General features: G+C 48.5%; 2 protein-coding genes across 5 annotated transcripts in view; one reads left to right on the forward strand and one right to left on the reverse strand.

Annotated features, from left to right (window-relative positions):
* PCID2 (PCI domain containing 2) overlaps window positions 1-11,728 on the forward strand; it is a 46,956-nt gene extending 35,228 nt beyond the window's left edge. For 2 of the 4 annotated variants that reach the window (XR_003306714.2, XM_026447163.2), the window contains one exon: window positions 10,586-11,728. The gene's annotated coding sequence lies outside the window, so the exon portion shown is untranslated. Of the gene's footprint in view, window positions 1-2,094; window positions 2,839-10,585 lie in introns of those variants that run through there. The other 2 variants (XR_003306715.2, XM_026447162.2) reach the window with 2 other exon arrangements.
* PROZ (protein Z, vitamin K dependent plasma glycoprotein) overlaps window positions 2,832-12,861 on the reverse strand; it is a 15,944-nt gene continuing 5,914 nt past the window's right edge. The window contains exons 6-10 of the mRNA XM_031934957.1: window positions 12,616-12,729; window positions 11,116-11,247; window positions 10,649-10,716; window positions 5,165-5,282; window positions 2,832-3,615 (exon numbers count right to left, since the gene is read on the reverse strand). Coding sequence (XP_031790817.1) covers window positions 3,104-3,615; window positions 5,165-5,282; window positions 10,649-10,716; window positions 11,116-11,247; window positions 12,616-12,729 — 944 coding nt within the window. The 3' untranslated portion in view covers window positions 2,832-3,103. The remainder of the gene's footprint in view (window positions 3,616-5,164; window positions 5,283-10,648; window positions 10,717-11,115; window positions 11,248-12,615; window positions 12,730-12,861) is intronic.

Genomic DNA, 12,861 nt, shown 5'->3' on the forward strand with positions numbered 1-12,861 from the left:
CTTTTGGTGTTTTATACATGAAGTCCTTGCCCATGCCTATGTCCTGAATGGTACCACCTAGGGAAAACCGCCACTTTTAAAACCATCAGCTCTCGTTAGACTCCCCCACTATCACCAGAACAGCATGGGGGAGCCGTCCCATGATCCAGTCACTTCTCAACACCTGGGGATTACAATTCGAGATGAAATTTGGGTGGAGACACAGAGCCAAAACATATCAAGGCCTACGTCCAGCATGGCAGCATTCAAGTTCATGGGTGTCCATGTGGGCATATATCAGTGTGTTTGCATGGATTCAGATGTTGGACTTAATCTCTGCCCAAGTGTAAACTTGTTTGGTCCTTTTAAAACGTCATCACAGGCTGGACGTGGTGGCTCGCATTTATGACCCCAGCACTTTGGGAGGCTGAGGCCAGTTAGATTGCTTAAGCCCTGGAGTTCGAGACCAGCCTGGGCAATATGGCAAAATCCATCTCTGCAGAAAATACAGAAATGAGCTGGGCATGGTGGTGGCACCTGTAGTCGAGGCTGAGGTGGGAGCGTCAGTTGAGCCCAGGAAGTCGAGCCCACAGTGAGCTAGGATCGTGCCCTGCACTCCAGCCTTGGGTGACAGACAGAGACCCTGTCTCAAAAAACAAGGAAAACAAAGTCATCATAGCTAGCTTCCGTTTTCTTGAGTTTTATTGTTTTGTTAGATTTGTTTATGGTGTGGTTTCTAAGCGTGTCATGAAACACCAGTAGAGTAGTTCTTTCATTTCGAAGGCCCCTCATGTCTCTGCTGACAGTCTGGGCCTGTAGCTTTCTCTGATTGTCCCTGATTTCACAGATTTCACCATTATGCAGGGAGGGTCTTCGTATGCTTTGCCTCTGCCCAGCTGTGTTTGAAATAGTTTTCTTTTTTTTTTTCTGAGATGGAGTCTTGCTCCATTGCCCAGGCTGGAGTGCAATGGCATGATCTCGGTTCACTGCAACCTCTGCCCTCCAGGTTCAAGTGATTCTCCTGCCTCAGCCTCCTGAGTAGCTGGGATTACAGGCGTGAGCCACCGCACTTGGCAATTTTTGTTTTTTGTATTTTTAGTAGAGACAGAGTTTCACCGTGTTGGTCAGACTGGTCTCGAGCTCCTGACCTCGTGATCCACCCGCGTCAGCCTCCCAAAGTGCTGGGATTACAGGCGTGAGCCACCGCGCCCGGCCTGAAATAGTTTTCAAGCAGGGCTTCCACTCTAGTTTAGTAAATCCAAATTTGTAATAGAAGTACCAGAAGCAAGATTGCAGACATTTCTGCAGCATTATGTACAGAAAGCCTGCCATGTTCATTAGCTGATTTTAAAATCATTAGTAGGCATTTAAAGCAGTGACTTAATTACCTTATTGTAGTTTGAGAATAATACAACCAAAGTTCACTAAGACTTTAAAACTCACCCTAGTGAATTTTAAACTCCCCTCCCCATTAATTTGCCTTAAATTACAGTGTTGCTTTTTGCCAAGGTCCTTTCAGAGAAATGGACCATTTCATCTGCAGATTGGAGAAAAGAAGTTTAATTCTGGAATTAAAGAGTAAATGAAAGAGAGTGTGCTGAAGAACAGTAAGGCTTAAAAACCCAAGTGATAGGTATATTGTTTTCAACTCAAGAGAATATTTGTCTGCCTACATTTTCAGTCCCCTTTTTAAAAGTCCTCTGTGCTCCTCCACAAGGCTCTGCTGGCCGAGGCGCCTGCCGCTGGCCCTCCCCCTTGCCTGAGCTGAGCGGCCCCTGTCTACCCACCTCCCACAGGCAGCCCCTGGGAGCTCTGTGTCGCTCAAGGACACTGGTGGAGAAGCAGCTGTGTCCCCTCCTTTACTAAGTCAGAGTGAAAGTGTGAACATTTACACCATTTCTGTCCATTTCAGTGCAAATTCAGACCCCGCTAGGAGCTCCAGTCTCCAAGGAAGTTTCCCTGGGGGCTGGACTGCAGCTCTGTCTTTGGTACTTGGGTTGCAGCTGCAGCCTTCATGACAGCAGGTGGTCACTGTGATTCAGCACGTGCTGTCCTGGTCTGTTCTACAAAATACCATGGAGTCTCATGGTGACGACAGGAACTCATTTCTCACAGATCTGGGCGCCGGCAGATTTGGTGTCTGCTGAGGGCTATCTCCAGGGCAGCACCTTGCTGCACCGTCCTCGCGTGGGAGAAGAGATGGAAGGGGCTGGCAGAGCCCTCATGGCCTGGTCACCTCCTGAGGGCCCCACCTCCCCATGCCGTCATCTTGGGGTAAGTTCCAGTTTCAGAGTTTTGAAGGGACACACACTCGAGCCGCAGCAGTGCTGAGCGTCGCCCTAGCTGCCCATCAGCCCAGTGGTGAGGCGCTGCGACTCCACCCTGGACGACCCTGAGGCATGAAGAGGTGGAGCACTTGTCCAAGAGCCACCTGGTGGGATGAGCAGAGAGCTGGGACTCAGTGCTTAGCCGTGACCCGGGGCCCCGGAACCTTCTGTGGGAACCCTCCCAGAGAAGGGCTGGTGCACAACCCCGTGAGACGCTGGCATGCCTCCTCAGCCTCTCTCATGCTCCCTGGCCCTTTCCTCTAATGCTGCCTCTCTGAGGTACCCCCAGGATCGTTCTCCTCCATTGCCAACCTGCTTCGAGTGGCTGCTGCTGCTCTGAGCCATGGTCCTCAGTCCCCAAGGCAACTGGTGAACCAACAGAGGAGGTCACTTTCTGCTGTAACCAGTGATTGCGGCGGCTTCTGCACCAGAACACACTCGCCTGTGTGCAGGCCGGGGTGGCTGTTCCCTGAGCACAGAGAACACTGGACTTGGAGAAGGAAAGATGCTCTGGAAACCAGACTGTTTTATGACTGACAGATTATCTTATTTTATTATTTAATGCATCTCATGTTTTTTCTGAAGGTCTCTATTGAGATAAAGAGATCCAGGGAAAGAAAGGTCACAGTGCTCGGTAAATAGCCCAGCAAGTGGCGGCTCTGCTGCTCCGTGGGCTGAGCGGGTGGCCCGGGACTGTGACGGCCTCTAAGCGTGTGGTGAAGTTTCAGTGCTCTCCATGGTGGCAGTGCAAGCTTGGAATCCCACTTCAGGTTGTGTTCTTTCTGGCTGAGTTTCAGTTAGTTCATGATCTGTTTAAACCAGAGTGAGTACCTGGAGACCTTGGTGACAAGGACCGTGCGAGCCTGCCCTCCTGCTGGCTGCGAGCCCAGGACCCCTGTGAGGAACCAGGAGCCTCGGTGCTCTCTGGTGACCACACTTCCCTCCATCCAGTGCACGGCCGCCACACTGCTTCTCTCACAGTAGGTCCTGGTGGTGACGGTCACATTCAGGACCTGCCCGCACTCCTCCCCCTCCTCAAGTGTGACAGGCAGTGTGGTCAGCGAGTTGCTCAGGTTAGTGCCATTGCGTGCCCAGCCGCTGAGGAGGCCCCCAGTGCGCGGGATGAGGAGGTGCTCAGCGAAGTCCTTCTCAGGGGTGCACACGGGGAGCCCCGCGTCAGGGCACTGGATGGGCCGCTCCAGTTCTAGCAGTGACAGGTCATTCTCCCCCGTGTCTGCGTCATACCGCATGTGCACATGAGCACGCGTTATCTTGATCATCAGTGGGTCTTGGCTCGTTCTGTTAAAATCTGAAATCACGAACAATCAGCAGTTCTTTAGTCTGATTTTCAAGGGTGACATAATGCTCAGAAATGAGCTTCTCAGTGAGCCACGTGAGGAGGGAGAGACCGACCCTGGAGGACCCGCAGGCTCACTGCCCCGTGGTGTGGACACTGTCCCTTTCGGTGGACAGAAAGCCCACTCACAGATTGCATGATTGCAACCAAGTGCCACGGCCTTTAAAAACAGTCAAGGTCAGTTCTTCTATTTTGGAGTACAGTGAGGTGTGGTGAAATGATTAAAAAGTAGGGAGCAGTGATGTGGAACTTCTCCAGGCCAATCAAACATTGGCTGTTGAGAAGTGGTTTTCAGGTTATTTTGTTGATTGAAAAATATTGAAGGGCCAGGTGCAGTGGCTCACACCTGTAATTCCAGCGCTTTGGGAGGCCGAGGCAGGTGGATCACTTAAGGCCAGAAGTAAAGACCAGCTTTTCCAACATAGCAAAACCCTGTTTCTACTAAAAATACAAAAAATTAGTGGGATGTGGTGGTGCACGCCTGTAGTCCCAGCTACTCGGAAGGCTGAGGCAGGAGAATCACTTGAAACCAGGAGGTGGAGATTGCAGTAAGCCGAAATCGTGCCACAGCACTCCAGCCTTGGCGACAGAGTGAGACTCTGTCTCAAAAAAAAAAAAAAAAAAAAAATTAAGGATGAAGAGTAAAAACATATTTATGTTGAGGTTCTTCAGAGTCATTATAGAGCGTGTTGACAGGTTAATATGGAACTTTGCAGCCTCCCGATGGGGTAGAAACTATTGTGTGTTTGGATAGATAAGGAAATAGGCACATGGCCGGGGGCAGTGACTCACACCTGTAATCCCAGCACTTTGGGAGGCCAAGGCAGGTGGATCACCTGTGGTCAGGAGTTCGAGACCAGCCTGGCCAACATGGTGAAACCCCATCTCTACAAAATTACAAAGAACTTAGCCGGCCACGGTGGCGGCACCTGTAATCCCAGCTACTTGGGAGGCTGAGGCAGGAGAATCGCTTGAACCTGGGAGGCGGAGCTTGCAGTGAGTCCAGACTGTACCACTGCATTCCAGCCCGGGGGATAGAGTGAGACTCTGTCTCAAAAAAAGAAATAGGCACAGATAAGCCAATGAAAAGGCCACTGTCTCAGCCCAAGGTCTCAACTGCTGAGGGATTCAAGCCCCATTCTTCTGATTTGTAGTCAGTTACCCATCTGTTATGCCACAACTGCTTGATTTCAGTGGGAAAAGAAGTCATCCTTAGTAGGCTGTGATTCCCTCCCTTGCCAAGTGTGAGTTAGCACCTGCCCGTCGCGATTTCCTCCCTTGCTGAGTGTGAGTTAGCGCTTGCCCATCGCCGGCCCCGGTGTGTGCTAGGTATTTTGCATGTGCTTCCTGAGTTTATAAGTATCTCAGTTGTATTGACAGTAAATTCAGTTCTATGTTGCATTAGAAACAAACAGTCCAGTTTTAAATTTTTCATTTCATTCTTACACAGAACAGTGTATTTCCAATGTGGTTTTATAAAAACTCATGATAAAATACTTACATGTTTTTGCACTAATATTCCTGTGTAACAGTGAACATCTTGCTGTTGTCAGTACAAAGTTTTCATGTATTATAACACCACCACAGAAGTCTTTTCCTTCGGCATTTGTTAACTTTACCTTTAAAAATCAAAACAGGCAATACATAGCTGCTGACAGTTTGCAGGATTGGGGCAGTAAAGTCTACTGGTTAGGGATATGGACTCCAAAGGCAGACAGCCGTATTTGAATCTTGCCCCAGCACTCAAATGGCTACAGGATTGTTAGCGAATTGCTGACAATCTAAGCTTTTATTTGCTCAGGGATTAAATGGGGCCGGCACTTCCCCTTTCGGCCCAGGTGAGGGAACAGTAATCAGATTTACCCTCCCACCTGAAGCAAAACATGGACAAAATCTGTGGAATGATGGTTTTCAGGGACTGTAATCCCCAAGAAACAACTGTCTCAGCTACTGTCCAGAATTTCCCTGGCACAGGGCAGGACAGAGCATCTCAGTTGGAGCCCCGCCAACTCGCTAAATTGAAGAGAGAAAGCTGAGAGCCCAGCGAGGCCACAGTGCCTGCAGTTTGCAGAACAGAGTCCTGCAGAGGAGAGAGCTTGGTAGAGAATGCTGGAGGATGGCCACATGCGTAGCTGTTTTCAGCAGAGCAGTGGTGATCACGTGTGCACGTGGAGACTAATAATGGCCAGGAAAGAACCACTCAGGAGGGTGAGCGGGACCCGTGCTAGACACTCATACAGGCTGGGAATAGCGATTCCACCAGCTGAGTTAAAACATCCCTGACTCGGGGGCACGGGGCAGGATGCACAGAAGGGTTTCACTTCAGTACTCAGAATAACTGTAGACTGAGCGCTGCCCTGGTCCTACTGACAAATCTTAAGAGCAGTATGCCAAAGGATGAAAGTATTTCCAACTTAACTGAGTCCCAGGACAACATCCAAGTGTATGTATAGAGCACAAAATATTCAGCACCTAACAAGATAAAATTCACAATGTCTGGAAATCCATTACGGATCACCAGGCATACAAACACACAGGAACATGTGGCCCATAATGAGAGTCTCCCAAAACTGAGTCAGCACTGACAGATACTAGTAGACAAGGACAATTAAACAGTGATTGTAACTACAGTCCAAATATTCAAAAAGTTAAGTAGAGACAAAAATATGTATTTTTAAAAGCCTAAATTAAATTTTTGGATGACAGCTACAATGTATGAGGTTAAACATCCCCTGACCAGGATGAATGGCAGATTACACATTGCAAAAGAACAGATCGATGACCTTGAAGGCATCACAACAGAAACTATCAGAAGTAAAACATGGAAAGAAAGGAGATTTTTGAAAAACAAACCATCTCTTGAGCTATGGAATTTCAAACAGCTTAAGATACATGTAATTAAATTCCCAAAAAAGAGCAGGGAGAAGGAGGAGAGAAAAAAATAATCTCTGAAAATAATGGGCCAGTCGGGCATGGTGGCTCATGCCTGTAATCCCAGCACTTTGGGAGGCAGAGGTGGAAGGATTGCTTGAGCCCAGGAGTCTGAGACCAGCCTGAGCAACATAGCAAGACCCCGTCTTTACGTGAAATTTAAAAATTAGCTGTGCGTGGTGGTGCTGCACACCTGCGGTCCCAGCTACTCGAGAGGCTGAGGTGGGAGGATCACCTGAACCCAGGAGGTTGAGGCTGCAGTGAGCCGTGATCACACTCCAGCCCAAGCAACAGAGTGAGACCCTGTCAAAAAAAAAAAAAAAAAAGAAAATTATGACCAAATATTTTTCAAATTTGACAAACGCTATTAGCCCACAAATCCAAGAATCTCAACAAACCCTATGCGCGAGAAACATGAAGAAAACAATAAAAACACAGTATAAACTCGAAATCCATGATAGAGGAACTCTTAGAAAGTTAAGATTAAAAAGCATTTAAAACCTTAAAAGTGCCACGGGGAAGGACGTGTGAGGAACAGCAGAGGGTGACAGGAGCCGTCTTGTGGCATGAGGCAGACAGGGAGGCCGTGGGGCAGGCCCAGGTGCAGAGAGGAGAGGGCTGCTGCCGGCCGGGGGCTCTGTACCAGACGCAGTGCCTTTCACAGATGAAGGTGAACAAAGACGTCTCCAGACAAACGCAAGAAGGCCTCTTCCCCAGACGCCTCACAGCACAGCAGATATCAAAGGGATCCTTTAGGCAGGAGGAAAACGATACCAGAGGGAGGCCTGGATCTACACAAAGCAGCAAGGAATACTGGAACAGGTTATGACATCCCATTAAATATTTATCCACATTCCAGTATATATGTAAGTTTTTTTTTCTTATTCTTTAAACTTCTTTACAAGATACTGTTTAAGCAAAAATAATGGAAGTATAGCATGGCATTTATAACCTCTCTGGATGTGAGACCTATTCCAAAAACAGCACCCAGGTCAGGAGGGGAGGAATGGGGTTTGATTGCTGCAAGGACTCACGCTGCAGCGAGCGGATGTGGCGTCGGCGAAGGTGGAGTGGACTGTGCTACGGTAAAGATGTATTCTCCAAACTGGGAAGCAACCACCAACAGAGAACCAGAGATGGTAAACCAACAACTGAGCGAAAACAGAATCCTAACAATGTATAGTTAATCTAACAGAAGGCAGAAAAAGGGGAAAAGAACAGATTAGAAAAAAATAGCAAGATGATAGCTTTAATCCTAAACATATCAGCAATCATAATAAATGTAAAATGGCCTAAACAGCCCAATTAAAGGGCAGAGATTTTTCAGCCTGGATATAAATGAAAGCCAATTATATACTACATATAAAACATGTACCTTATTTTTTAAACATGTACTTTATAAAAATACAAATAGGTTAAAAGTAGAAGGTTGGAAAAAGATAAATAATGCTAACACTAATCATTAGAAAGCTAAAGTGTCTACATCAGTATCAGACAAAGGGGACTTTAGAGCAAACAATATTATCAGGGATGCAAAAGGAGAAAACAAGTCATTTGAAGGATTAAATGAAATAAAGCATGTACCACGTAGTACGGGTACTGGCCCTGGGCAAAGTAAAAAAGAGTTTTCAACTTTACCGTGGCATCGTTCCTGGAACTCTTTATGTGTTTATGAGTAATAGCTGCCACTTGCTGAATGCCTACCGTAAGTCAAGAAGATTCTCTGTAATCCTCACTGCAACTCTGGGGGTGAGATCATCACTTTAAAAGGGATAAAACCAAGTTCGAGAGAAGGCGGCACTTAGGCCATCAGTCTGCCAGACTTTTAGTAAAATTTCTTCCCTAGGATATAAGAAACAAGGAAGTTCTAAAAATAATCTTCAACCCTGTATCCTGCTAGGTCACTTAATTATTCTCCTTTTCAAAGTTTGTTTTCGGGAAATTCCATATATTCAGTTAAATAACTTCAGAACAATGTATAATACTGGAGTAAAAATCGAATAGTATGTAGCCTGCCGAAGTCAATAATGTCCTGTGTCTTAAACACACCAGCTGTGTTTAGAGAACGCCACCTCCTCGGTTATATGTATATTTGGCCGGTGTGAGGGCTGCATTGCAGACTAGAACCGCACCCTGTCTTCAGCTGGGTAAGCTGGGAAGCTGGAGACAGCCTGCAGGTGGTAGGGCCAGACCCTGTCACCACCTATGGAGGACCCCACTGCACTCTGGGCCTCCCAAGTACCGACCCTCAGCTCACTCGTGGGGCAGACAGCGATAGGAAGAACTGTTTTGAGGGCTTGGGGAGGAAAGACGATAACAGATTGAGAGGAAGTTTCCGAAGCTGGTGACAGACCATTCCCGCTTCCACCCCCGCCTTCCATCACTCTGTCTGCTTTGCCTCCCTTCAGTCTCTTCCTTTCCACCCTGGAGCTGGGTGGCTTCAAGTCCTTGAGCTCCATCCTGTTCTCTCCCAGTCCACGCAGCTGCCAGAGTGGGCTGGGCAGAGCTATCTTGTAAGAATCAGGTGAAACTGAAGCATGTCACACACAGAAACTTCAGGGGCTTGTTACTCACAGGCCCTCACGAAGGGGGCCCCTGAGGCTGTGCCATCCACACAGCCGCCACACCCAGGGATAGATGTGGACGTGAGGGCTGCACCTCAGTGTGAATTCACCCCAGATTCCAAAGATTCAGTGTAAAGGAAAAAGGCAAATGCCTCAATAATGTTTATAGTCATTACATGGGGAAATAGTGACACATATTGGGTTAAATGAAATATATTATCAAAATTAATTCCACATGCTTTTACTTATTGTGGCTACTAGAAAATTTTAAATTATGTGGTTTACATTGTGTTTCTGTTGGACAAGGCTGTTTTGAAGGATGTACTCAGGCAGAAGGAGATAATAGTGTTAGAGGTGTGAAAGGCAAGGAAAGTGGAAAATGAGGTAAGTAAATCAAAGCCAGTGTTGGCAGCATAAAACCATAATAATAAAAATCGTAATACCCATTTTGTGAAGCTATACAGAAAGCAAGAAAAGAATAAAATACTGGCCAGACAGCAAATGGACCCAGAATGAGGTGCTGGGAATTAGCCTGAGGAGGGAGAAATAGCTGACTTTACATGTGCTGAATATGGATGTTTATGTGTCAAGAGTGACCATTAAATAAACAAAGTGAAGATGGGGCCAGGCATGGAGGCTCACGCCTGTAGTCCCAGCACTTTGGGAGGCTGAGGCGGGTGGGTCACTTGAGGTCAGGCATTCGAGACCATCCTGTCCAATATGGCAAAACCCCGTCTCTACTAAAAAGATAAAAATCAGCCAAACGTGGTGGCGCATGCCTGTAATCCGAGCTACTCAGGAGGCTGAGGCAGGAGAAGCGCTTGAGCCCTGGAGGCAGAGGTTGTAGTGACCCGGGACTGGACCACTGCACTTCAGGCTGGTTGACAGATCGAGACTCCATCTCAAAACAAAACAGAACAAACCAAAAAAAATCCCCCAAAACAAGTGAATGGTTAAGTTCTAAATCAGCCAAGGAAGGGAAAAGGAGAACAAAAATGAATGCCAAACCAGAGAAATTTAGTGAGCAAAATAACAAAGCTAGAATGTCAGCCAGGCCAGCAGCCGAGAGCAGAGTCGGTGCCTGAGCTGGTGCTCGAGCTGCCACTCAGCTGCTCTGTGGCGACACCCAGGTCCCCAGGTTGGGGCAGCCCATTGCTGAAGCGCTTCCCAGGCGTGCTGTGACTTCGAGATGCTTATGTTCTGAGAAAAATGACATTGGTAACAGTTTGGAACTGCAAAGGAAAGGTCTTGGGGGCTGTAAATAATACTATCCTTTTGTATTTGGGGCAAGCAATGAAGACAGCTGAAGTTATGAACTTGGCATTAGAAAATACTTTGACGTGTGAATAGAGGTTAGTCAATGCAGTCAATAATAGCCCATCGAAGTCAGGATGACTGATTCACTTAGTCGTTATATTTCTATTTAGGAAATGACAAGTAAAGCGAAAGTCGTAACAATAAATTGAAGCACGCAGAGAGCTCTCTATTACCTGCCACGGGAGGTCCTGTAGATCCCGTGCACGCTTCTCGGAGGTCAGCACCCCGCAGGCACACTGGTCTGCATTTGCAGCAGCAACATGAGAATAAAAATCAGCGCCTTCCCAGTGAATATCGGACTCTGTCTATGGTGTTAACCATTGCATAATTCCGGCTGTGGTACTAACCATTATAATCGTATCCTTAATGCTGATGAATGTGCAATAATTCACACAGACACACAGACTGGAGTTAAACCACCCCCAACAGTGCTCATGGTTTAGCTCAGAGTAGTCCGAGCAAGCACAAGTGACAGAAACTGCACTTTCTAGCATCGCCATTGCTCCAGCACGGAGACGCGGACCACCTTTGAGTTGTGGCAACTCCTTATCACAAATCTGTGGGCTTCACCCAGTACTACAGAAGAAGGAGGGAGGATGTGGACAGGGAAGCCGGAGGCTGCTGTGGTCTGAGCACTCACCGTGGGGAATGCACTGTTTGCGGTCCTCACCAAGCCTGTAGCCTTGAGCACAGCTGCACGTGTAGGATTCCTGTCCCGGGAGGCAGAAGTGTTGGCACCCATCAGTCCGCTCCAGGTGACATTCATTTTTAGCTGAAAAGGAAAAAAAAAAAAAAAGACCAGAAATGCTGGCTTGGAAATAGGCATTTGATCACAGCCTTGCACACAGAGTTCTGGTGTTTTGGTCCATGTGTCCTCATTCTCTTCAGACCGTTGCCCGTTGTGTCAGTGTTTGCCACACTTCCATATTTCAGGAATGTGCATATTAAAGACTCCATGAGTGAGGCCGGGCGCGGTGGCTCACATCTGTAATCCCAGTACTTTGGGAGGCCAAGGTGGGTGGGTCGCGAGGTCAGAAGATGGAGACCATCCTGGCTAACACGGTGAAATCCTGTCTCTACTAAAAATACAAAAATGAGCTGGTCGTGGTGGCAGGTGCCTGTCGTCCCAGCTACTCGGGGGGCTGAGGCAGGAGAATGGCGTGAACCTGGGAGGTGGAGCTTGCAGTGAGCTGAGATCACACCGCTGCACTCCAGCCTGGGCGACAGAGCAAGACTCCATCTCAAAAAAATAAATAAATAAAATTTTTAAAAAAGACTCCATGAGTGACGGCACTTCCATTTGTCCTTAGAAAACGTGGCCCTGGATGTATTTCCACGTGGACTATAATCCATGTGCCTGTTTTCTCTGCTGGCTTGCATTGGCTGTTCCCTTTAATGTGCTGCTTTGAGGAGGAGTTGTGGGATGGGAGGGGTTAGTGTACATCAGTGCTGGCCGAGCAGCTGGGATGGGGGCTTTCCACCCAGACGGAGGAGATTAAGAAAGGGGCAGGTGGGTGAAGGTCAAAGCCCCCTTTGGTGCGTGGTAAATTTGGGATGTCTGTGAAGGCACTAGCTGAGATATCAAGGAGGCAGATGGAGCAGAAATCCAGATTTCAGAGGAGAGGGCTGGGCTGGAAGGAAGGTTTTTCCCCAGAGAAAGGGGCTCCCAGTTGACCAGTGGTGCTGAGGACGGAGCACACTTGTTGCTGTAGTTGGCGGTTGTGGACACTGACATTTGGCGGGTATTTAAGGCTATTTGTTTATGTGCTTTTCGTCTTCCTGGTCTGCAGTCTCCCACTGGGGTAGGTCCAGCCCTGAGGACGCCTGTGTGTGACCCCCAGCCTGTGAGCAGATTGTGAATGGTTGAGGTGGGGGTGGGGAGGAGAGGGGGCCCAGGCATGAAAAGTATGGGGGACCCATCTGGAAGGGGCAGCTCAGAATTCTGCCAGCCCTGCCGGGTGTCGTTTCCAGAGGAGAATCTGGTTGGGACGAGAGGAATCCACTGGGGTGAGCCAAATGGTGGTTCACACAGGCACCTTCGTGTCTACACCCCGGGAGGGGCCCATTGGGACCCTGGCCGAGGATGTGAGGCCCGCCTGCCCAGGGAGGCCCTGGGGGAAGGGGACGGCCGGGGCCTCACCCAGCTCGCAGTTGCTGCCCTCATAGCCGGGGGAGCAGGTGCAGGCGTAGCCCCAGATGCTGTCCTGGCAAGATCCGTTGTGGAGGCAGGGCTGGGAGATGCACGGGGAGCCACCTGCAGGAGGAGGGTGGGGGTTGGGGTGGTGGTGACAGGAGCAGGGACCTGAGCAGGAGGAGGGTGGGGGTGGTGACAGGAATGAGGACCTGAGCAGGAGGAGGACAGAGTGGAGCAGGGATGGGGACCTGA

This window comes from Piliocolobus tephrosceles, chromosome X (genome assembly GCF_002776525.5).
Source record: "Piliocolobus tephrosceles isolate RC106 chromosome X, ASM277652v3, whole genome shotgun sequence".
Taxonomy (NCBI): domain Eukaryota; kingdom Metazoa; phylum Chordata; class Mammalia; order Primates; family Cercopithecidae; genus Piliocolobus; species Piliocolobus tephrosceles.